Raw genomic sequence first — 26,638 nt, forward strand, 5'->3', positions numbered from 1 at the left:
GATAATCATGTGTTTTTTGTCTTTAGCTGTGTTTATGTGATAAATCACAGTTATTAATTTGTATATGTCTAACCAACCTTGCATTCCAGGGATGAAGCCTACTTGATTGTGGTGGATAAGCTTTTTGATGAGCTGCTGGATTTGGTTTGCCAGTATTTGTTGAGGATTTTTGCATTGATGTTCATCAAGGGTATTGACCTGAAGTTTTCATTTTTTGTTGTATCTCTGCCAGGTTTTGATATCAGGATGATGCTGGCCTCATAGAACGAGCTAGGGAGGAGTCCCTCTTCCTCTATCTTGTGGAATAGTTTCAGCAGGAATGGTCCCAGCTCTTCTTTGTACATTTGGTAGAATTCAGCTGTGAATCTGCCTAGTCCTGGCCTTTTTGTTGTTGTTGTTTGGCAGGCTATTTATTACTGCCTCAATTTCAAAACTCATTATTAGTCTGTTAAAGGATTAAATTTCTTCCTGGTTCACTCTTGGGAGGGTGTATGTGTCCAGGAATTAATCCTGGACACAGCAAAGGAAACTGTCAACAGAGTAAACAGACAACCTACAGAATGGGCAAAATGTTTTTGCAAACTATGCATCTGACAAAGGTCTAATATACAGCTTCTGTAAGGAACTTAACAAGTTTACAAGAAAAAAAACAACCCTGTAAAAAAAAAAAGTCAGCAAAGGACATGAACAGATACTTTTCAAAAGAAGACATATATGTGGCCAACAAGCATATGATAAAAAGCTCAACATCACTGATCATTAGAGAAATGCAAATGAAAACCACAATGAGATATCATCTCACAGCAGTCAGATTGACTATTATTAAAAAGTCAAAAATGACAGATGCTGGTGAGGTTGTGGAGTAAAATGAACACTTATACACTGTTGGAGGTGTGTAAATTAGTTCAGCCATTATGAAAGTGTGGCAATTCCTCAAAGACCTAAAGACAGAGATACCATTCAACACAGCAATCTCATTACTGGGTATATACCTAAAGCAAAATAAATCATTCAATTGTAAAGATGCATTTATGCGTATGTTCACTGCAGCACTATTCACAATAGCAGACATGGAATCAACCTAATGCCCATCAATGATAGGCTGGATAAAGAAAATATGGTACATGTACACCATGGAATACTATGCACCCATAAAAAGAACAAGATCATATCCTTTTCAGGGACATGCATGGAGCTGGAGACCATTATTCTTAGCAAACTAACACAGGACCAGAAAATCAAATACTGCATGTTCTCACTTATAAGTGGGAGATAAATGATGAGAACACATGGACATGTAGAGAGGAGCAACACACACTTGGCCTTTTAGAAGGTGGAAGGTGGGAGGAGGGAGAGGATCAGGAAGAATAACTAATGGATACTAAGCTTAGTACATGGGTGACAAAATAATCTGTACAACAAACCTCTGTGACTCGTTTACCTATGTAGCAAATCTGCACTTGTACCACTGAACATAAAATAAAAGTTAAAGAAGAAAAAAACAGGCCGGGCATGGTGGCTCATGTCTGTAATCCCAGCACTTTGGGAGGCCAAGGGGCAGATCACCCTGAGGTCAGGAGTTCAAGACCAGCCTGGCTAACATGGTGAAACCCTGTCTGTACTAAAAATACAAAAAATTAGCCGGGAGTGGTGGTGCATGCCTGTAATCCCAGCTACACTGGAGGCTGAGGCAGAAGAATCGCTTGAATGTGGGAATCAGTGGTTGCAGTGAGCCAGGATTGTGCCACTGCACTCCAGTCTGGGTGACAGAGCAAGACTCTGTCAAAAAAAAAAAATGAAGAAGAAGAAGGAGAAGGAGGAGGAGAGGAACATTTTAAAAGAATTAAAGAAAATGCTACTGAATTTTTACATTAGTTTTGTATTCTGAAACTTTACTGAAATCATTTACTAGGTCTAGGAGGCTTTTGGTGGTCTTTAGTCTTTTCTAAGTATAGAATCCTATCAGCAAGGAGAGAGAGTTTGACTTCTTTTCTTAATTGGATGCCTTTTATTTCTTGCTCTTGTCTGATTGCTCTGGCTAGGACTTCCCATACTATGTCGAATGGGAGGGTTAGAGAGAACATCTTTGTCTTGTTCCAGTTCTGAAGAAGAATGTTTCCAGCTTTTGTGTGTTCAGCTTGCTATTGGCTGTGGGTTTCTCATAGATGGCTATTATTATTTTGAGGTATGTTTCTTTGATGCCTAGTTTCTTGAGGGTTTTTATCATGAAGGGATGTTGGACTTTATTGATAGCTATTTCTGCATCACTTAAGATAATCACATGTTCTTTTGTTTTCAATTCTGCTTATGTGGTGAATCACATTTATTGATTTGCATAAGTTGAACCAACCTTGAATCCCAGGAATAAAGCCTACTTGAATGTGGTGAATTAACTTTTTGTTGTGCTGCTGGATTGGGCTTGCAAGTATTTTGTTGATGATTTTCGTGTTTATGTTCGTCATGGTTATTGGCACGAAATTTTCTTTTTTCATTGTGTCTATGCCAGATTTTGGTATCAGGATAATGCTGGCTTCATAGAATGAGTTAAGTAGGACTCCTTCCTCCTCTATTTTTGGAATAGCTATGGTAGGATTGATAGCAATTCTTCCTTGTATGTCTGGTAGTATTTACCTGTGAATCCTTCTGGTCCTGGGCTTTTTCTGTTGTTGTTTTGTAGGAGTTTTTTAATTACTAATTCAATTTTAGAATTCATTATTTGTCAGTTCAAGTTTTCACTTTCTTCCTGGTTCAGTCTTGGAAGGGTATGTGTTTTTATGAATTTATCCATTTCCTCTAGATTTTCCAATTTGTGTTATAGAGGTTTTCATAATAGTCTGAGGACCTTTTGTATTTCTGTGGGATTGGTTGTAAAGCCATCTTTTTTATTTCTGATTATGCTTAGTTGAAACTTATCTTTTTCTTTGTTAATCTAGCTAGTGTTCAATTGGTCTTTTTTATTCTTTTGAAGTACCAACTTTTGGTTTCATTGATCTTTGGTATGAACTTTGCATCTCAATTTCATTCAGTTTTTTTCTAATTTTAGTTATTTATTTTCATCTGCTATCTTTGGATTTGGTTTGTTCTTGTTTTTCTAGTTCCGTTAGGTGCAATGCAATATTAGATTGTTAACTTGAGATCTTTCTAACTTTTATTGTAGGTGTTGAGTGATGTAAACTTCCTCTTAACACTGCTTTGGATGCATCCCAAAATATTTTGATATGTTATTTCTCTATTTTCATTAATTTCAAAGAAATTATTTTTTATTTCTTTCTTGATTTTGTTGTTCACCCAAAAGTCATTTGGGAGCAAGTTGTTTAATTTCCATGTAATTGTGCAGTTTTGAGATATCTTCTTGGTATTGATTTCTATTTTTATTGCACTGTGGTCTGAGCATACGCTTGGTATAATTTTGATTTTTTAAAATTTATTGAGGCTTACTTTATGGTCAAGCATATGCTCAATATTAGAATATGTTCTGTGTGCAGTGAAAGTCTGTTTTGTGGTTGTTGGGTGGATGATTCTGTTGATGTCTATTAGGTCCAGTAGGTTGAGTGTCAAATTTAAGCCCGAAATTCCTTTGTCAGTTTCCTGCCTCAGTGATCTCTCTTATGTTGTCAGTGGGGTGTTGCAGTCTCCCATTGTTATTTTGTGGTTGCCTAAGTCTTTTCATAGGTCCAAAAGAACTTCTTTTACAAATCTGTTTGTATGCAGATGTTATGCTCCAATGTTGGATGCATACATATTTAGGACAGTTAAGTTTTCTTGTTGAATTGAACCCATCATCATTATGTAATGCCCTTCTTTGTCTTTCTTGATTGTTGTGGGTTTAAACTCTGTTTTATATGATATGAGAAGAGTAACCCCTGCTCTTTTTTTGTTTGCTATTTGCATGATAGATCTTTCTCTATCCCTTTACTTTGAGTCTGTGGGTGTCACTGCCTGGGAGATGGGTCTCTTGAAGACAGCAGACAGTTGGGTCTTGTCTTTTTATTGAACTTACCACTCTATGTCTTTTAAGTGGGGCATTTTGACTTTTTTACATTCAAGGTTAGTATCGATACGTAAGATTTTGATCATGTCATCTTGTTGTTAGCTGTTTGTTGTGTAGCTTTGGTTGTGTAGTTGTTTCATAGTGTCTGTGGGATATGTGCTTAAGTGTGTTTTCATGGTAGAAGATATAATTATTTCATTTCCATGTTTATCATTTCCATAAGAACCTCCTGTATAGCTGGTTTAGTGATAATAAATTCCCTTAGTGTTTGCTTGCTTTGGAAGTTTATTTCTCCTTTGCTTATGAAGCATAGTTTGGTGGGATATGAAATTCTTGGTTGGAATTTCTTTTCTTTAAGAATGCTGAATATAGAACCACAATCTTTTCTGGCTTGTAAGTTTTCTGACTAGAGGTCTTCTTCTAGCCTGATGGGGTTTCCTTTGTAAGTGACTAGAGCCTTCTCTCTTGTTGCCTTTAACAATTTTTTCTTTCACATTGACCTTCGTGAATCTGATGACTATGTGTCTTTGGAATGTTTGTCTTGTATAGTATCTCACATAGGTTCTCTATATTTCTTGAATTTGCATGTCAACCTCTCTAATGAGATTGAGGAAATTTTCATGGACCATATCCTCAAATATGTTTTCCAAGTTATTTCTTCTCTCTCCTGTCAGGAATATCAATTAGTTTTAGGTTAGTCTTGTTACATAATCCCATATTTCTCAGAGGTTTTGTCACAATTTAATTTTTTTTTATTTTTGTCTAAGTTGATTATAAGATTCTGTCTTCAAGCTCCAAGATTCTTTCCTTGGCTTGGACTATTCTGTTGTTAATGCTTCAAAATGTATTAGGTAATTTTTGTAGTAATTTTTTCAATTCCAGAAGTTCCATTTGGTTCTTTCTTAAAGTGGCTATTTTGTCTTCTTTCTACTTTTGGATAGTTTTACTGGATACCTTGGATTGGGTTTCAACTTTTACCTGTATCTTGATCAGCTTCCTTGCCATCCAGATTCTGAACTTTATGGCTTTCATTTAAGTCATTTCAATTTGGTTAAGAACCATTGCAGAGGAGTTGCCTTGTTTGAAGATAAAGGGAAACTCTGACTTTTTGAATTGCCAGAGTTCTAGCACTGATTCTTTCTCATCTGAGCAGGCATGTGCTCCTTTGTGTTTTGGATTTGCTGTAATTTCTATGAGGCTTTTTGTTTTGATATTCTTTATTTCCCTTTAGGGTTTAACTGTTGTGCAAGTTGAGTATAGTTAATTAGCTTTGTTTCTAGGTGCTTCCAGAGGGCCAAGGCTCTGTATGGGATCTTTATTTGTGGCTAGATTCTTACCTTGGGTTTCACAGGCAATGTGTATTGGCAGAATACTTTTGGTATTGTAATTTGGGCAGTGATCGAGTAGATGAGTAATGGTTGGCAGAGAGTCTTATTCTGCTCTGTGGCTTTTTTATATTTCTGCACATTTGCAGTGGTACTCTGTGGGGACCAGGGGAGAGAGATGACACCCTAGCCAGGTCCATTCCCAGGCCTTAGGGTAGCCCCACTTGATCACTGGCACTGCATCCACATTTCATTTGTTAGATGTTCTAGGCCATGGGGCTCTCTCAGGCAGAGATTTTGTCTAGCAGACAGGCCTCACCATTCCTGGACAGGCCCTGGAGACAGAGGTGTTCCCTGCTTCTGCACTGGCCTATGAACTCACACCTAACACTCAGTGTATTGAGACTGGGGGCTCCTCCCCAGATTGAGTTCTGGCAAAAATCTCAACTCAGAACTCCTGAGTGTGTGCTGCAGCCTTGGGGCATTGGAACCATGCCTGTGGCTTTGTCCTCTACCTCCTTGGGATCAGGCACCTGTTGTGCTAGGAGAGCTGAAGTGTTCCCAGGCTGTGGGGAAAGCACTCCAGCAGGGCCACTGGCAAGACTGTCAGGCCAATCAGTGGAGGCTGTGCTGTGTGAACACAGTTGCAGAATCAGCCAGGCAAGAGCCTTGTAGGGATTGTGGACAGGAAGACATGCAGAACAGATGTGTCCAGAGAGCCTTGGGGGAATGGGTGCCTATGGCCACATTTTGTTGCAGCTGCTCCACATGTAAAACCCCCTGGGGTCCATGCAGGCTAGAGCTCTGTCTTTGTCTATTCTTTGGGCAGATCCTCCTGACAACTGAAATGACTGCAAGAGTCGTAAGATCTCTTGTAGCTAGGATGCCAGAGGTACATGGTGAGAGTGGGTTGCCCTGCTGTCACTTCACTCACCCATTCCTTAGGAGGTGTTCAGGACCAGGAACTAATCCTGGTGCTTGGCACACCAATGCAGTTTTCCCAGCTTTCTCCCTATTCAGCCTTCGTATCTGTGTTACCTATCAAATCTCAGTGTTTTCTCTCCAAAGATCTGTTTGAAGTACAAACAGATAGTGGAGAATTTGCTAGTTTGTTTATTGGATATTTTGGTCTTTTGTGGTGGGAGAAGTACTTCCTGTATGTGTCTACTTGGCCATCTTGTCCCTCTCTCCAGAAACTACTTTCAAAGAGGACCAGATGGTGTATTTAGAAGATAAAGACTTCAAAGTAGCTATAATAAATATGTTTATAGGGCTGGGCTCAGTGGCTCATGCCTGTAACCCCAACACTTTGAGAGGTCATCATGGGATGGTTGCTTGAGACCAGGAATTTGAGGCCAGCCTGGGCAACATAGTGAGAATACAAAGAACTAAAAAAAAAAACTATGCTTAAGGAAGCAATGGAAGACGATGTCAGTGAAAATATACAACAACCTCCAGAAATGCTCTATGCCATAAAAGAAAAAGGAAATCTGGCCAAAAAAAATCAAAATTAACTTTATCAGGACTCTCAAAATTAATAAACTTTTACAGCCATCAGAGAGCATTTATTTAGGAAAAACAGCTAAATCAGCAAGATTTGTGGCATTTGAAATTGTTCTATTCTCATCTCTGTCTCTCCAACTATGCAATAGAATTTTAAAACAATCTTTTTTTTTTGAGACGGAGTCTTGCTCAGTCACCCAGGCTGTAGTGCAGTGGCGCGATCTTGGCTCACTGCAAGCTCCGCCTCCTGTTTTCACACCATTCTCCTGCCTCAGCCTCCCGAGTAGCTGGGACTACAGGTGCCCGCCACCACGCCTGGCTAATTTTTTTTTTTTGTATTTTTAGTAGAGACGAGGTTTCACCATGTTAGCCAGGATGGTCTCAATCTCCTGACCTCGTGATCCATCCGCCTTGGCCTCCCAAAGTGCTGGGATTACAGGCGTGAGCCACCGCGCCCGACCCTTAAAACAATCTGGGTAAAACCCAGGATCCTGGCAGCAACTAGAAGACAAAACAAGGTTAGAGCTCCTTCAAAGCCACATTGTCGTTATTATAATTGTCATTGTTTGATTTGTCTGTTGATTCTGTGGAAAACTCCACTTGCAAGGATGCCTTTTAAAACTTGACTCGTAGCTCAACCAATTTGCAAATCCTTTTTCCTGGGAACATTTGTTGAAAATAGTGTGTGGAAATTGTTTAATATCACAACTACCTGAGGTGGCTATAATAGTTCAGGCAGACAAGAAATTGACCAAAAGTGATAAAAGGAAAAACTGAGGAATAAATTGTCCATAGTTGGCTTTGAAAATTTGTTATATGTTCCTGGGAATCTAGAAAGCCACAAGCATGTGTAGGGCTTTGTACATGCCCAAGGCTGTATGCATGTGACGGAAAGACCTGAGAAAACCCTGAGCCCTCAGTACTGGCTAACCTTAAAACTCTGTGTAAGCAGGAACTGGGGGCTAAGGACGAGCTATAAATTGCCTACCAGAACATTGAAGAGGTGTCCAAACACAGACAAAGAGCCTCTCAGTGAAAACTAGGAGACTTACTAGTTTCATGTTTGTAACGAAACCTCTGTTTAAATGTTAACTGACCACTAAGATAAATGAGCAGAGACTTCAGTGACCACATATGAAAAGAATACAGACTTTATAGAATTAAATCAGAAAAGCCACTAAACAAAAGACAATAACATCAACAGCAATTAATAGCAACAATGAACACCTTGGCAGGAGGGAGTATCTAATTTCCAGAGTTACCACATTATATTATTTTCAATGTCACGTTTTCAATAAAAAATTATAAGACATGCAAAGAAACAAGAAAATATTGCCTATCATGGAAAAAAATCACTTGAAACTGTCCATTAAGAAGCCAGATGTTGCATTTACATAGCCTTTAAATTGGCTATTTTAAGTATGCTCAAAGAACTAAAGAACTAAAGGAAAGGATGAGAGTTGTGCCTTACGGAATAAAGAACATTATTAAAGAAAGAGAAATTACTTTTAAGAGAAACTACAGTAATTCTGAGGTAAAAAAGATAACTAGATTTAAATTTCTCAACAGCCGATGTAAGCAAACGGAAGAAAGAATCAACAAATTGCAAAGAAGTTCCGTTGAGTTTATCTATTCTGAGGAACAGAAAGAAAAAAGAATGAAGAAAAATAAACAGAGCCTCAGATAACTGTGAGATACCATAAACAGAACATTCTGTTCTGTTTATGGGGACTCCACAAGGAGAGGGAGGAAAGTGGCAGGAATAATAGCTGAAGAAATGTCTGAGAACTTCCCAGATTTGATTAAAAATATCAATCTGCACAGCAAGGAAGCTCAGCAAATGCCAAATAGTGAAAAATAAGAGATCCAAACCTTGACACATAATAAACTGTCAAGGGCCATAGAAAAAAATAATCTTGAAAGCAGTAAAAAAGAAACATGTCAGGGGGATCCTCAATTAAAAATTATCAACTGATTTCTCATCAGAAATTATAGAGGCCAGAAGGCAATGGGATGACATATTCCAAGTAACAAAAAAACACTGTCAGCTGAGAATTATTTTATCCAGCAAAACCATTCTTCAAAAATGAAGGAAAAGCAATATATTCCCATACAAGCAAAAACCCAAAGAATTTGTCACTACAAAACCTGTTCTACAAGAAATACTAAAGGGAGTCCTACAAGAAATACTAAAGGAGTCCTTCAGGCTGAAATTTAAGGACTCTATACAGCATCCCAAATCCATTTGAAGAAATAAAGATCACCAGTAAAGGTAACTATACGGGTAAATATTAATTAAATTTCTGGGGGAAACCTAAGGGGAAAAACTCAGAAAATATAGTAAAAGTAACTAAAATGGAATTAAAATGTTACTGTAGAAAATATTTTACACAGAAGAAGGCAGGAATGGAGGAACAGAAGAACAAAAAACATAAGACATAGAAACAAATAGCAAAATAGCTAATGTAAATTCTAACTTATGAATTACATTAAATGTAAGTGCATTAAATATTCCAGCTAAAAGCAGAGATTGGCAGAATGTATAAAAAGATACAACTATGTGTGGTTTACAAGAGTCACAGTTTAGAATCAAATACACAAATAGGTCAAAAATGAAAGGACAGAAAAAGATATTTCATACAATTAGTAACCAGAAGACAGTTTATATTAATATAAGACAAAATACTTATGAATCTAAAATTTATGATCTTGGGTTAGTCAACAGTTTCTTGTATATAATACCAAAAGCACAAGCAAGAAAAAATATAGATGAATTAGATTTTTTTCTATATTAAATACTTATGCTGCATATTATACTCTCAAGATAGTGAAAAGACAACCCATGGAATTGATGAAAATATTTGCAAATCTTGTCTCTGATAAGGGACTTGTGAACATGTGAAAATCTCTTGCAATTCAACTATAAAAAGACAACCCACTTAAAAAATGGAAAAAAAGTTGAATGGACATTTCTTCAAACAAGATGTATAAATGGCCAATAAGCACATAAAATTGCTAAAAAACATTAGTTATTAGGGAATACAAATCAAAACTCCAATTGGATACCACTTTCCACCACCTAGGATGGCCATAATCCAAGAGATGAACAATAACAAATGGCAATGAGGATGGGGAGAAAGTGGAACCCTCATACACTACTAGGAATGTATGATGGTGCTTTTGCTTTAGAAAACAGTATGGCAATTCCTTAAGCATAGAGTTATCATGTGACCTATCAATTCCACTCCTAGGTATATACTCAAAAGAAATGAATACATGTACCTTACACACTTGTACACAGACGTTCACAGCAGCATTATTCACAATAGCCAAAAATTGAAAACAACTCAAATGTCCAACTGATTAATCAATAAATAAAATGTATATCCATACAACTGGATATTATTTAGCAACCAAAAGGAATGAAGTCTTGACTCATGCTAAATCATGCTTGCATCCTGCAAACATTATGCAAAATGAAAAATCCAGACAAAAAAGACTACATATTGTATTATTTCATTTATATGAAATATCCAAAATAGACTTCTGCTGAAGCTATTCATAATTACTTTATATTTGGTTTTGCTAAATGGCTGGAATGTAATTTGTGGTCATATTGCTACCATGAGGGTAGACCTTACCTGATTAAGATGTCTACACAGGAAAGAGCAGAGCCAAGATATAAAGAAAGACATATTTATAAAGGCATATTTTGAACACACAAATCCATCTGGATACCAAGTAACCCCATTTAAGTGAATTTAAAAAGTCCCAGTTTACATTGGGTCTCTTGTCACATGAAACAGAAAGAGTCCTAACTAATGTGGTTGGTTAAAAAAACAATTATTTGTTTTTCACTTCCAAGGTAATTAATATATTGTAAATTCAGGAAAGATGTGCTTCAGGATTTTTTTGACCACAATAGTGATGTCTTTTTGTGAATATTCATTCTTCAGTAGAATAATTGGCCAGCAGAAAACACCAAACTCTGTCTAGCTTGTATATACCAATTAAACATAAAATAACTTGGATTATATGATCATAATTTTTATATTCAAATTTCATTTAAAAGTACATTACTTTTTAGTGGTAATAGTAGTCCTTCCACCAGTGGAGGGTTGGTTATGAGAGGAATATATTTCTTGCCGCAACTTTGAGAGTTCCTTACAAATAAAAGATAATATAATCATTTGATGGAAAGTAGAAACATGAGATAATAAATATATTTAATCATTTAGAAGGGTTACTAACAATGATTATACCCCCTCCCTTTTACCCCTTTTTAGCCTTGACGTAATAATGTTCTAATCCCACTTGTTGAATATCACCTAGTGTTGCTTCACAGTACCTAATAAGTTACATTATATGCCGGTGCAGGAACCTGCAAGTGATACAGGATATCTAAATTTGGAGGATAACTTGAGATTGAATGGGCGTGGTTCTCAGGATGAGGATGTGAAAGTTTTTGCTCTGAAAAGCCTGAAAAGTATATCCATAGAAGAAAAGTATTGAAACTTCAATATATAAGCAGATATAGTTTCTTAAGAGAGAGTTTATCAATGAATGTTACTACAAGCACCATTTGCTCCATAACAGCAATACAATATTACCCATAATTTTTGACAATTCCTTCAGTACCTACTGAATGCCAGGTCATGGGCTACATGCTACAGATACAAGGAGGAATATAACACATGCTTTAATGAAGCAGCTCATAATGTAGTAAGGAGGTCACAGTCTACTGGGAATTTCACTGCTAATGAAATATAAAATCAATGTCTTAAAAATATTAAATGTATAACAGCACTTATTTTTTGCTTCAATTGTAACTTTCATTTGAATTGTTTCTCCTGAAATATGTATATTCTACTTCCTCACTTGCACCTACATTTTATTTCATTAAATAAAGTGACTCTTGGATATGTGTCCTTTTCTAGTCCATGGGAAGTATTTATCCTACAGTACTACAGTACTAAGTTGTATTACTTTTCTCCATCCCCACCCCTTCCTTTTATACCTCTGACTGACGCTTTATGAGGGAATCCTTCTCTTCCAGCAAGCTTGTCAGTTCATGAAGCTTAAATTGGAAGTCACTACAACTTCCTTCTCTCTTTGAAACATCTTTATGGTACTGGTTTAATTGGGACTAAGGATTTAAAAAGGAATAAATATTATTATAATCTTCATATAGAAAATGTGTAACTGAGTTCCAAGGAGGTTAAGTGACACAAACTCACACAGTTAGTTATGAAATGAAAGTAAAATACCAATAGTCATAAACGTTCGAAGAATTTCATGAGTATGTAATATGAAATGAAATGCCAATTACAAATTTCTCCTTTTTTTAAGGTGTCTTTGCTATGTAGGACTAAACATTATCTACGTAACAGTCTTAGGCCACAGAATTTAAAGTAAAGCTAAGAAAACAGGCACTTTAGAGTCCTTGAAATAATAATTAAGGAAATAGCAATAACAAATTACTACTATTATATTCTGATTTTCAGTTCACAAAATATTCCTCCTGCATGAATTATCTCAGTTCTCACAGCAGTCCCATGAAATAAGCATTATTATAATCTTCATTTACAAAACAGATAATGGGCTCCAGAGAGGTTAAATGACACAGTCATGCAGTAACATAGCTGCAACTCCAAAACAGGTCTTCTGACTACAAATCTTGTCCATTTCCCTCTTTACCTCATATGTGTGTAGCTTAGGTAGAAGTGCTATTAGTAATGTTGGAATGGAAAAGAAATCAGTGGAGGAAATCTGCTAGGAGTATTGGTAGGTTTTTAAAACAAATTATATTTTGTTTCATTTTGATTTTTGGTAAAAATTATACAGTGATGTTTGGAGAGACAAATTTGTGATTATTTTGTTTATTAAAATATTTAAGTATATTTTACTACCTTTAGGAATCAGTAAAATAAGGGTTAGATTAAGTAAATTCAACCTAGAATTACAAGATAAGGCAATATATACTTATAAATATCACCTTAATTTTGATGTCAACTATAGGTACCTAAAACTTAACACTGTTTTCCTCCTCATGCTTGACAAAGTCCTTGCTATTCATCATCCCTCGAAATTAAGTGAGAATTTTTACAAATCTAACTGTGGCTCTGTTGAGTAATTTCATATATTGCTTTTGCCTACATAAGCATGCTTTAGGCAAGATCATGAAGAGTCCTCCATCTATCCCAAAAAATAAATTAATAAAAACCAAAACCAAAACACCGAAATGAATATCTTCTTTTACTTTCCTGGAAGAAATTAAGCTAAATTAGAAAATCATTTAACAGTTATATTTTAGATACAGTAATGTATTTAAAACAAATGAATACATGACATATTTCTAAAACTCTACCCTCAGCTAATTTTTTCTGGTAGCTTTAAACTTGAAGCCATCATTATCTTGCTAGAAAGTTTGTGCTGACCTGTGTATTTATGCAATGTAGGATCAACATACCCTCAGTCTGCAGATCTCTCTATCTTTTTCCATTCTCAAGTTTTTTACCATCTCCGTGTAGTGGTTGCCAATCTCATCCATTTTAGCCTGCAGCATTGGGCCTGTGCAAGTCTCAGAAACCTACAGAAGGCAAAATAACTATCTGTAATTGGATTGTTTTGAAGAAAATACATGTTATGTTACAAGGATTGTTATTAGATGAAAACCACATGATTAAATAAGACATTGAAATAATGAAAGTGATTTTCAGGAACTGCATTATAAAGCTCAAATGTCAGTGATTAAGATCTAACAGTATGTGAGGGAAAGCAGTCCATATGTTTTCTAAATGCTAGGATTACAGTGATGTAACTAAGGTAATACTGTATATTTAAAAGGAAGTTTTAATACCTGCATTCTAAGGTTTTGATTCTCTTGCTCTAAATTACGTTTACAATATTCCAGTTCTTTTAGTCTGTATTCCATGTCTGATAGTGTATGTCGAAGAGAGAGATTGTTTTCTTCCAATGCCTGGCATTTTGAACTTGAGTCTTGAAGTCCTTGCTGTAAAGAAGACACAAGTACATAAGACAAATGCATTTTGTTTTTGGTGAGGGAGTGTTCTTTTTATTGATTCATTCAATTGAATCAAGTAAATATTTTCCTATGCCCAGTTTTCTTATACTCTGGGTCTTAGATGGTACATTAAGTCACCCATGTAAGATATTATAGTGTTGCCTCTAGTCTCACTTGTCTATTTTGTGAGAGAGGGAATCATGACTAGATGAATTTATAATGTCTCAATTTAACAATCAGACTCTTGCTGCTCTGTGACAATACTGTACCCTGCTTTCTAGTAGGCACAGAAACGACCATATGCCTGATTATTTACATGACAACTAGTAACTGAGCAAGAATTTGGGACAGCCATAGGAGTAGATCAGGAAGAGGGTAATCCTTAGAGACTACTTACAATTTCCTAGGAATTCTCTCTGCTCAGACATCCAGAGAATTCATCTAGAGTTTTTTCAGTCATTTATTTATTGCACAAACATGTGTTAAGGTCTACAACAGCTTTTTTCATTGACATGTTAGTAGATTAAATAAATGCATGCACCTAGATTTTTAGTATTTCTACAATTCTGGTCACCCAACAAGACAAATAATTGTGTCCCATATGTACTTTATATCTAAAATAGATAAGATTATCTGTTTTTCTGAGAGGGCTTTCAGCCATTAGAAATACCCAAAGCCACTCAATTCTCATATGAACAAATTTTTCCATCATATTTAATTCTGTCTTGATTATATCTCATAACTCCAATGTGCCAGTAATTGTGCATATGAAAAGCTATCAATGTAGATTAACACCAATAAAAGCATCAGTTTACCTGCTGCTGGTGATTATTTGCTCTCACTGATGCCAAGAGTTCTTCGTACTCTTTTAATTGAGTGTCTTTGAATGATAAATCTTTCTCAAGTCTCATCTTGTCATTTTCCAGTGACTAGAAGCATAAATTATTTATTATGATTCAGAATTACAAAAACTTAACAGTCACATAATACAAAGACTTGCTTACCTTGGAAGATTTAAATAAGCATGTTTCATTTGTACTTGCTTAATAAAGCAGAATTCTTAAAAGTTAAGAAAATACGGGATAGGAAATGATTGAAACTTCTAAAACCTTCATTGAAAGAGACATTTTGATGGACTAACTATACATGAAATGAAGCACAACCCTCTGAAATGTTTTAATATTTTCCTCCAATCTACAAAGAGTCCTCGTTAATCCCAGCAAGTGGTAAATTTTTAAATTAGAGTCTAAATATGTTCGTCATAACCCAGAAACAACAAAACTACTCCAAAGTCCTCAAGGCATTATTCAATGTGTGGAAAGCATTCTGAATGTATCTAGCTGATGGCACCAAGAACACCAATTAAAATAGAAAATGGAAAAAAAATTAATGTTTTGGAGAAAAATGTTTTCAAGTTAATGGAAATTCAGAGTATGCTTTATAATTATGAAATAGGGGGAATTTACCTCCAATGAGTCAGATTATTTTAACTTTGCAGACTACTCTCTGGCTTTAAGCATTAAATTGCCTTAGTGGTAAACTAAATGATAAGTGCACATCCAACATTCTTTCATTTATACTTTGGATACCTCTTTTCTCCTCTCTCAATGCCAATTAACTGTTTGAAGAAAATAATTTAGCTTTGTCTGAATAAGCATAATATTGTGCTATATTAAATTTTAAAAACATATACTGGACATCTTTATTTCTGTATTAGGAAGCTAGAAACTAGAAAGGCTTTGGAAAAAATCAAAATAAATCTTACTGTCAAATCATTTTGAAGATGTCCAAGCTCCTCCCGTATGTTGCTAAATGTGGACAGCACTAGTCGGAGTGACTTATCAGACATACCCCTCATCTGCAGGAAGAAAGGATTAATGGTTTAGTTTTATTAACATTTGAAAATAGGCAATATAAGTGAAAGTTATCTTATTTTTTTTCCTACTAGCAAACTTATTAATAATGTTACTTTGATATGGCAAATTAGAAAGGTGATATAAGGCATTTTGTCAATAGTGTGTTTAAGTAATCCAAATAATATTCCTGAAGATAGCATAGCTAGTATTTATAACAAATATTTATTATTTTTTCATGACAAAGTATCATCTTTGTCACAAAGTAGAATTCTATCAGCAAAATTTAATTTTTACATTATTCTTTATTTAAAAGATTAGAAGAGATGAGACAGTCAATAATCAAATAATAAAATGAATCTCCCTAAGTGTATTGCCAACTGCCTGAATTTTGCCTGAGGTGAGAAGAATATAATTATAATTAAGTTTAACTTTAAAGTATAGAGCTATCTAAATGTTTTTTTTTTTTTTTTTTTTTTTTTTTTTTTTTTTTTTTTTTTTTTTACCAGAGTCTCACTCTGTCACCTAGGCTGGAGTGTAGTGGCATGATCTCAGTTCACTGCAATCTCTGCCCCCTGGATTCAAGCAATTCTTCCACCTCAGCCTCCCAAGTAGCTGGGACTACAGGCATGCACCAACACACCTGGTGAATTTTTGTATTTTGAGTAGAGAACGGATTTCACTGTGTTGGCCAGGCTGGTCTCGAACTCCTGACCTCAAGTGATCCACCAGCCTTGGCCTCCTAAAGTGCTGGGATTACAGGTGTGAGCCACTGCACCTGGCTTATCTCAAATTTTAAAGAGAGGGGAAACTCTTTTACTAGATTATTCTTATTTCTTTAAAGAAAAATGGTTTAAAAAACAGACAGCTTCAGCTTCTGGGAAGATGGAGTAAAAATACTTTCCACAACCAATCAGACATTGATTAAGGTGTGACTTTGTAACTTCAGCCTCTGATTGGTCACTTTCTGCAACCAATCCGACTGATAACGGGCCACTACTTCATTTACATAGAGTGTACACCAAGTTACCAATGGGAAACCTCTAGAGGGCATTTAAACCACATAAAATTCTATAACTGTGCACTTGAGCCAATTGCTCAGCCCACTCCCACCCTGTGGAGTGTGCTTTCATTTTCAATAAATCTCTACTTTTGTTGCTTCACAAAAAAAAGAAAGAAAAAAGAAAAAAAAATACTTTTCCCTAGCCTTCCTGTTAATTGCAGCTAAAAACCCTGGACATTACATATAAAACAAATATAAAAAGACCCAAATTGGTGAAAAGAGAAATGATTGGTTAGGAATCTTGGGACCTGAGAAATGACACAGCAGTGAGTTCCTGGATTTTCTTTTTGCTTCATATATTAGATCAGTGTTGGGGAAGCTGGTGATCTAGTTACATCAATGGACAACAAAAGTCCTGAGAAAAGCCTTCTCTCTCTAACCAAAGGACCATGAAAGGGTCAGCCTAGCAGGACAGAAAACTTTTAGATAGTAACCACTCTATCTTAGCCAAACACCACAGAAGAAACTGCAACTCTACTTCCACACGGACCACCAAAGGCCAAGAAGAGAGCTTAGACTGCCCCCTTGTCAGGCTCTAGGGAGGTACACAACACCATTCACTGGGATGGTGTCAGAAAAGACAGAGTGAAGAATGGTGCTTTCATTCCTACTGGCCAAAAATGAAATTCCATGCACTGTGATGTCAGTTGAGACTGTGAAGGGAGCTTGGGCTTTCACCCTATCGCATCAAGAGAAGCTGAGTGGGAGAACCTCAACTTCCACCACCAGCTGGCAGTAATAGGGAGTGCACACACTTTCTCTGATATTTGAATATTTGAATGAGACCCAGAGAGTCACAACATAAAAATGGCCAGGTCTCCCATCCAAGTACTAGCCAGGCTCAATCCTGCTTAGCTTCTGAGATCAAACAAGATCAGACATGTTCAGGGTCAATTGAAAATCACTCATAATTCCAAGAACAACAAAAATCTCAACTCAATAAGAAAAAACACTTAATTGATGACAACATCAAGATAATAGAAATGTTAGAATTATCTGATAAAGTGTATAAAACAACCATCATAAATACTTCAACAAGAAGTTGCAAGGAGACTGTAAAAACACATTGTCTCAATGACAAAATAGAAAGTCTCAGCAAATAAATAGAAGACATAAAGAATACCTAAATGGAAATTTTAGAACTGAAAAGGACAGTAACAAGACAAAGAAACAAAAACCAAACCAAAACAACAAAACTCTCAAGGAGTGGGCTAAAAAGCAGAATGGAGAGAACAGAGGAAAGAATTAATGAACTTAAAGATAGAATAAAATAAAGTATATAATCTGAATATCAGAAACAAATAGATTAGAAAAAATTAAACAGAGCTTAAGGGTCTGTGGGTGTACACCACATATCTAGCTTTCATGTTCAGAGTCCTGGAAGGAAAGGAGAAAGAGGATGGAGCTGAAAAAATATTCAAAAAAATTATGGCTGAGAAGTTTCCCAAATTAGTAAAACCTGGTAACATACATATTCAAGAAGCTGAGCATATCCCAAACAATATAAACCCAAAGAAATCCATTACCAGACAAATCAGAGTCAAACTTCTTAAAACTAAAGACAAATTAAAAATTTTCAAAGCAGCAAGAAAATCATTAATTATTGGGAATAACAATTCATATGACAACAGATTTCTCATTACAAATCATGAAGCCCAGAAGGAACTAGGATACTATTTTTTAAGTACTAAAAGAAAATAATTGTCAACTGTAAATTCTATATGCAGTGAAATTATCCTTTAGGAATGGAGGGAAATTCACATTTTCAGATGAGGGAAAATGAAAATAATTTGTCACTAGCAGACCTACCCTTAAAGAATAGCTAAAAGAAGTTGTCTAAAGAGAAGAAAATGATAAAAGAAAGAATTTGGAATATTAAGAAGGAAGATATAGCATGGTAAGCAAAAATATGGTAAATACAATAAGTTTTCCTTCTTTTCTAGAGTTTTCTTTTTTTATTATACTTTAAGTTCTGGGATACATGTGCAGAACGTGCAGGTTTGTTACATAGGTATACACGTGCCATGGTGGTTTCCTGCACCCATCAACCTGTCATCTACATTAGGTATTTCTCCTAATGCTATCCCTCCCCTAGCCCCCCACCCCCTGACAGGCCCCAGTGTGTGATGTTCCCATGTGTTCTCACTGTTCAACCCCCACTTATGAGTGAGAACATGAGGTGTTTGGTTTTCTGTTTCTGTGTCAGTTTGCTGCGAATGATGGTTTCCAGCTTCATCCATGTCCCTGCAAAGGACATGAACTCATCCTTTTTAATGGCTGCATAGTATTCCATGGTGCGTATGTCCCACATTATCTAGTCTATCATTGATGGGCAATTTGGGTTGGTTCCAAGTCTTTGCTACTGTGAATAGTGCTGCAATAAACATACGTGTGCATGTGTCTTTATAGTAGAATGATTTATAATCTTTGGGTATATACCCAGTAATGGGATTGCTGAGTCAAATGGTATTTCTAGTTCTAGATCCTTGAGGAAGCGCCACACTGGTGAACTAATTTACACTCCCACCAATAATCTAAAAGCGTTCCTATTTCTCCACATCCACTCCAGCATCTGTTTTTCCTGACTTTTTGATGATCGCCATTCTAACTCACGTGAGATGGTATCTCATTGTGGTTTTGATTTGCATTTCTCTAATGACCAGTGATGATGAGCATTTCTTCATGTTTGTTGGCTGCATTAATGTCTTATTTTGAGAAATGTCTGTTCATACCCTTTGGCCACTTTTTGATGGAGTTGTTTGTTTGATTCTTGTAAATTTGTTTAAATTCTTTGTAGATTCTGGGTATTAGCCCTTTGTCAGACGGATAGATTGCAAACATTTTCTCCCATTCTGTAGGGTGCCTGTTCACTCTGATAATAGTTTCTTTTGCTGTGTAGAAGCTCTTTAGTTTAATTAGATCCCATTTGTCAATTTTTGCTTTTGTTGCTATTGCTTTTGGTGTTTTAGTCATGAAGTCTTCCCCATGCCTATGTCCTGAATGGTATTGCCTAGGTTTTCTTCTAGAGTTTTTATGGTTTTTGGTCTTACCTTTAAGTCTTTAATCCATCTTGAGTTAATTTTTGTATAAAGTGTAAGGAAGGGGTCCAGTTTCAGTTTTCAGCATATGGCTAGCCAGTTTTCCCAGCATTATTTATTAAATAGGGAATCCTTTCCCCATTGCTTGTTTTTGTAAGGTTTGTCAAAGATCCAATAGTTGTAAATGTGTGGCATTATTTCTGAGGCCTCTGTTCTGTTCCATTGGTCTATCTCTGTTTTGGTACCGGTACCATGCTGTTTTTGTTACTGAAGCCTTGTAGTATAGTTTGAAGTCAGGTAGCATGATGCCTCCAGCTTTGTTCTTTTGGCTTAGGATTGTCTTGGATATATGGGCTCTTTTTTTGGTTCCATATGTAATTTAAAGTATTTTTTCTAATTCCGTGAAGAAAGTCAATGGTAGCTTGATGGGGTTAGCACTGAATCTATAAATTATTTTCAGCTGTATGGCCATTTTCAAGATATTGATTCTTCCTATCCATAACAATGGAAAGTTTTTCCATTTGTTTGTGTCCTCTCTTATTTCCTTGAGCAGTGGTTTGTAGCTCTCCTTGAAGAAGTCCTTCACATTCCTTATAAGTTATATTCCTAGGTATTTTATTCTCTTTGTAGCAATTGTGAATGTGAGTTCACTCAAAATTTGGCCCTCTGTTTGTCTATTATTGATGTATAGGAATGTTTGTGACTTTTGCACATTGATTTTGTATCTTGAGACTTTGCTGAAGTTGCTTATCAGCTTAAGGAGATTTTGGGTTGAAACGATGGGGTTTTCTAAATATACAATCATGTCGTCTGCAAACAGAGACAATTTGACTTCCTCTCTTGCTATTTGAATCCCCTTTATTTCTTTCACTTGCCTTGTTGCCCTGGCCAGAACTTCCAATACTATGTTGAATAGGAGTAGTGAGAGAGGGCATCCTTGTCTTGTGCCGGTTTTCAAAGACAATGCTTCCAGCTTTTGTCCATTCAGTATGATATTGGCTGTTGGTTTGTCATAAATAGCTCTTATTATTTTGAGATACATCCCATCAATACCTAGTTTATTGAGAGTTTTTAGCATGAAGCGGTGTTGAATTTTATCACAGGCCTTTTCTGCCTTTATTGAGATAGTCATGTGGTTTTTGTCATTGATTCTGTTTATGTAATGGATTATGTTTATTGATTTGCATATGTTGAATCAGCCTTGCATTCCAGCGATGAAGCTGACTTGATCATGGTGGATAAGCTTTTTGATATGCTGCTGGATTCAGTTTGCCTGTATTTTATTGAGGATTTTTGCATCGATGTTCATCAGGGATATTGGCCTGAAATTTTCCTTTTTTGTTCTGTCTCTGCCAGATTTTGGTATCAGGATGATGCTGGCCTCATAAAACGAGTTAGAGGGGAGTCTCTCTTTTACTATTTTTTGGAATAGTTTCAGAAGGAATGTTACCAGCTCCTCTTTGTACCCCTGGTAGAATTTGGCTGTGAATCCATCTGGTCCTGGGCTTTTTCTTTTCTTTTTTCTTTTTTTTTGGTTGGTAGGCTATTAATTACTGCCTCAATTTCAGAACTTGTTATTGGTCTTTTCAAGGATTCAAATTCTTCCTGGTTTAGCCTTGGGAGGGTGTATGTTTCTAGGAATTTTTCCATTTCTTCTAGTTTTTCTGGTTTATTTGCGTAGATGTGTTTATAGTATTCTCTGATGGTAGTTTGTATTTCTGTGGGATCAGTGGTGATATCCCCTTTATCATTTTTTATTGTGTCTATTTGATTTTTCTCTCTTTTCTTCTTTATCAGTCTGGCTAGTGGTAGGGAAGAGGGTGGAATGGAGAAGAGGAAGGCAAAAACTATGAGATAGAGTCAGATTGTACTAAAGCGCTGAGGAGTGAATAAGGGCATTCTACAGAAGGGAATAATATTTCGAGAATGTTTTCCCAAATGCTAGTCATTCAATATAATTTTTGGTGATCTCACCAAACTGAAATATATCCCTTGTCTAACCAAAGAATCCTCAACTCTTAGGAAAGATGATTTTAATTTGGGACTTTCTGTTCTTAATTAAGGGAAGCAACCTAGGAAGCTGTTTGTTAGTGTTGATTTCACACATCCACTCTTGACCCCATCTCACCTGCAGAATGTAGCGTATTTGCTGTTTTGTAAACTCTGATAATCCTTTAGGAATCAATGATTCAATGTCTTCCGACTGTAAGAAAAAAAGGCTTATCCATGGAACAGATACATATCAATCTTAAGATCAGCAATCCACAGACTTTTGTGTAATGGGACATATTTTAGGGATATTAAAAGACTAATTCACTTTTTGAGAAACAGTTTCTATGAGTTTAATTTATAGCCTTATCAGTTCTTATTTTAAAAAAATCAATTATATTACAAACAGTATAAAAATAATCCTGAATTCCACACATTTTAGGGAAAACCTTTGGGCAACCAATGAGAAGTTCCATTTCTATTTTTAAAAAGACGATATTAAAAGCAAAATGGTCTATTAAATTCCTTTACACACTTTATTCATTGTATATTTTTAAAAACTGGAAGTTTTGTTGGGTGATAGATATGACATTCTAGAAGCTGATTTTTGAAATAAGGAAAACTTTGGGAAATAAAAATTAAGGGAGTTACAGGTTTTACTGAGAATTTACATAGAGCTGTGGTGACTTTTGGAAGATTATGATGTTGCCACCACAACACTGAAACAGCTTCAACTAATTTTAAGTGAGTAGCTGAAGTGAAGTATTTCTTAAAGGCAATTTAGGAATTACTGCATAATTGTAATGAATGCAGTATGCCAGTACACTGGAAAAAACGATTAAAAACACTAAAGAGGGAATTGTGCTCTTTATTGCATTGAAATAGGTTTTTCTCTATTTGATTATTCTATTAAAAGCAATTAAGATAGTATGCATATGTAATAGATTAATACTTGAAAATATTTTTACTTTAAGTTGCTGAATGGCATGGCACATATAAGGTTTTGAAGCATATTAAAACTAAATTTGCTATTTAATTAATCATATAGATTTCAGTTTTCTAAAGCAGAGAATATGTGGTCAGTGAAACATCTCTTGTACCCCATAAATAAATACACCTACTATGTACACACAAAAGTTAAAAATAGAACATTTCAAATAAACATTGCAATAAGCATAGACAAATTAAATCATAAAGTGACAACTGATAACAATTTTTTGTGAATAATTACTAGTTTTATAGCTATTATAAATATGTTGTGTTTATATAATTTTAAAGGCAAAATGGCCATAAATTTTTTCACTTACCTGCATTTTCAGTCTAGTAAGGTACTTAACTGAAAGAATATTATTATTGCAAATATCAGAATCTACTTTGTTATTATACTATATTCGATTTTCAACTATCTTTGCACTTACCTCATCTGTAGACTCAAAGTCCTGTTTGCTGCAAGAACAAAAAAAAAGATAGACAACTTTAGGAAAAGGTATTCACTGATCATATATAAATGCTAGTTTTCTATTAATTTTATCTTACTTTTTGAAATATAAGAGGACTTATTCAATTTATAAGCACAAGTGAAAATGTTAAAACTAAAATGGCACTTTTACTTAGTTCGACTAAATTTTTTTTTCTGGAATTAGCAGATCTATTAAAAAAGAACATCTGAATAACAAAATAATAAAATATGCAGAAGTGGTTAGTACCATCCGTTAGCACCAGTTTAATTGTGGCTAGATTAGAAGTCCTCAGTGCTTGGCAATAAATGCTTCTTGGGTGAATAAACAACAAAAATAGCTTTTATCTCTCTATTTCCACCTTCATTTTCTCCTTGTATGTTTCAGTGCTGATTCCATCTTCTCTCCACAGTGTTTTCAAGTTCTTCATACCCTCTTTAACAAAATCAAAGCTTGCAAGACAAGCCTGAATAACTCATTTAATCTGTACTAGAGTTTATTTGGTAATGACTGGCTTGAAGGATATTTGAATCTTTACAAAGGGACAAAGCATTAAGCAAAATGATCAAAATTCTAGTGGGGTAATAGAATTTCCAGCATCATAATGAGGATTTGGTCACAGGGGTCGAAAGACCCTTTGTGGTGAGCCGTGATAGGTAGGAAAATGCTGAAGGAGAATTGTTACTGGTTATACCAGACTGGCACTTAAGCCTTTGGGAACGTTGAAAACTGGAAAGGATACATTGATAGTGTTGTCTGGGGCAAGACATAGGCCTTCATTTTTGCCAACTTGTTCCCGCTCCACTTGAGGGAAGAATTAGGCCCAAAATATATATGGTAAACATACTTCTCAAACAAACAAATGAAGAAAAAACAGTAAACATGGGTTCTGACAGCAAGACAGAATATTTATTTTATTTAAAGTAATTAACTTGACTTTATCATGAAAACATTCCAAGACTGATTTGTCTATTCATTTTTTTAACTTTTATTTTAGGTTGAGGGGTACATGTACAGGTTTGTTATATAGGTAAATTGCATTTTGTGGTGGTTTGGTGTACAAATGATTTCATCAATGAGGTAATAAGCACAGTAACCAATAGGTAGTTTTTTGATCCTCATCCTCCTCCCACCCTCCACCCTCAAGTAGGCCCCAGAGTCTGTTGTTCCCTTCTTTGTGTCTATATGTACTCAATGTTTAGCTCCCACTTATAAGTAATAACATGCAGTGTTTGGCTTTCTGTTCCTACATTAGTTTGCTAAGAATAACAGCCTCCAGCTCCGTCCATGTCCCTGCAAAGAACATGATCTCATTCTTTTATATGGCTATATACTATTCCATGGTGTAGATGTACCACATTTCCTTTATCCAGTCTATCATCAGTGGGCATTTAGGTTGATTCAATGTCGTTGCTATTGTGAATAGTGCTGTGATGAACATAGGTCTGCAAGTGTCTGTATGGTAGAATGATTTATATTCCTTTGGGTATTGTTGAAAACAGTTTGGCAATTAGTCCAAGAACTTAAAACAGAATCAGCATTTGATTCAATGGAATTGCTGGGTCAAATGCTGATTCTGTTTTAAGTTCTTGGACAAATTGGCCAAACTGCTTTTCACAATGGCTGAACTAGTTTAGATTCCCACCACCAGTGCATAAGCATTACCTTTTCTCCACAACCATACCAGAATCTGTCATTTTTTGACTTTTTAATAACAACCATTCTGACTGGTGTGAGAAGGTATTTCATTGTGGTTTTGATTTGCATTTCTCTAACGTTCAGTGATGTTGAGGTTTTTTCATATGCTTGTCAGCCACATGTATGTCTTCTTTTGAAAAGTGTCTGTTCATGTCATTTGCCCACTTTTTAATGAGGTTGTTTGTTTTTTGCTTGTAAATTGTCAAAAAGAAGTGTGGCAATTTTTCAAAGATCTAAAGACAGAGATACCATTTGACCCAGCAATCCCATTACTGTGTATATACCCAAAAGAATATAAATAATTCTACTGTAAAGACACATGCTTGTGTAAGTTCATTGTAGCACTATTCACACTAGCAAAGACATGGAATCAACCTAAATGTCCATCAGTGATAGACTGGATAAAGAAAATGTGGTATATATACACTATGGAATACTACGTACCCATAAAAAACAACAAGATCATGCCCTTTGCAGGGACATGGATGGAGCTGGAGGCCATGATTCTTAGCAAACTAACACAGGAACAGAAAACCAAATGCTGCATGTTCTCACTTATAAGTGGGAGCTAAATGATGAGAACATATGGACACATAGAGGGGGAACAACACATACTGGGGCCTATTAAAAGGTAGAAGGTGGGAGGAGGAAGAGGATCAGGAAAAATAACTAATGGGTACTGAGCTTAATACCTGGGTGATGAAATAATCTGTACAACAAACCCCCATGACACAAGTTTACCTATGTAACAAGCCTGTACTTGTACTCCTGAACTTTAAAAAAATGTTTAAATTCCTTGTAGATTCTGGATATTAGACCTGTGTTGGATGTATAGTTTGCAAATATTTTCTTCTCTTATTCTGTAGATTGTCTTTTAAGTCTGTTAAGTCTGTTGATAGTTTATTTTGCTGTGCAGAAGGTCTTTAGTTCAATTAGGTCCCATTTGTCCATTTTTGTTTTTGTTGTAATTGCTTTTGGCATCGTTGTCGTGAAGTCTTTGTCAGGTCTTATGTCTAGAATGATATTTCCTAGGTTATCTTCTAGAGTTTTTATAGATTTTGTTTTCAGGTTTAAGAATTTAATCCAACTTGAGTTAATTTTTGTATATCGTATAAGGAGGGCTCCACTTTCAATATTCTGCATATGGCTAACCAGTTATCCCAGCACCATCTATTGAATAGGGAATCCTTTCCCCATTGCTTATTTTTGTAGATTTTGTCAAAGGTCAGATAGTTGTAGGTGTTTGGCATTATTTCTGGGATTTCTATTCTGTTCTATGGGTCTGTGTGTCTGTTTTTGTAGAAATACCATGCTGTCTTGGTTATTGTTGCCTTGTAGTAGAGTTTTAAGTTGGGTAATTTGATGCCTTCAACTTTGTTCTTTTTGCTTAGGATTGTCTTGCTATTCCAGTCTTTTATGGTTCCATATGAATTTCAAAATAGTTTTCTTTAATTCTGTGAAGAATGACATTGCTAGTTTGATAGGAATAGCATTGAATCTGTAAATGGCTTTGGGCACTATTGCCATTTTGATAATACTGATTATTCCTATCCATTAGCATGGGATGTTTTTCCATTTGTTGGGGTCGTCTCTGATTTCTTTGAGCAGTGTTTTCTAATTCGTATTGTAGAGGTCTTTTACTTCCTGGGTTAGCTGTATTCCTAAGTATTTTACTCTTTTTGTGGCAATTGTGAATG

The 26,638-nt window shown here is 35.6% G+C and overlaps 1 protein-coding gene across 2 annotated transcripts in view; it reads right to left on the minus strand.

The window, feature by feature from the left end:
* POF1B (POF1B actin binding protein) overlaps positions 1 to 26,638 on the minus strand; it is a 103,662-nt gene that overhangs the window by 15,363 nt on the left and 61,661 nt on the right. For both annotated transcript variants that reach the window (XM_004064460.5, XM_019019018.4), the window contains exons 8-15: positions 23,205 to 23,232; positions 21,926 to 22,000; positions 15,609 to 15,701; positions 14,659 to 14,772; positions 13,679 to 13,831; positions 13,289 to 13,408; positions 11,837 to 11,965; positions 10,900 to 10,982 (exon numbers count right to left, since the gene is read on the minus strand). In XM_004064460.5, the coding sequence (XP_004064508.2) occupies positions 10,900 to 10,982; positions 11,837 to 11,965; positions 13,289 to 13,408; positions 13,679 to 13,831; positions 14,659 to 14,772; positions 15,609 to 15,701; positions 21,926 to 22,000; positions 23,205 to 23,232 (795 nt within the window). The remainder of the gene's footprint in view (positions 1 to 10,899; positions 10,983 to 11,836; positions 11,966 to 13,288; positions 13,409 to 13,678; positions 13,832 to 14,658; positions 14,773 to 15,608; positions 15,702 to 21,925; positions 22,001 to 23,204; positions 23,233 to 26,638) is intronic.

This window comes from Gorilla gorilla, chromosome X (genome assembly GCF_029281585.2).
Source record: "Gorilla gorilla gorilla isolate KB3781 chromosome X, NHGRI_mGorGor1-v2.1_pri, whole genome shotgun sequence".
Taxonomy (NCBI): Eukaryota; Metazoa; Chordata; class Mammalia; order Primates; family Hominidae; genus Gorilla; species Gorilla gorilla.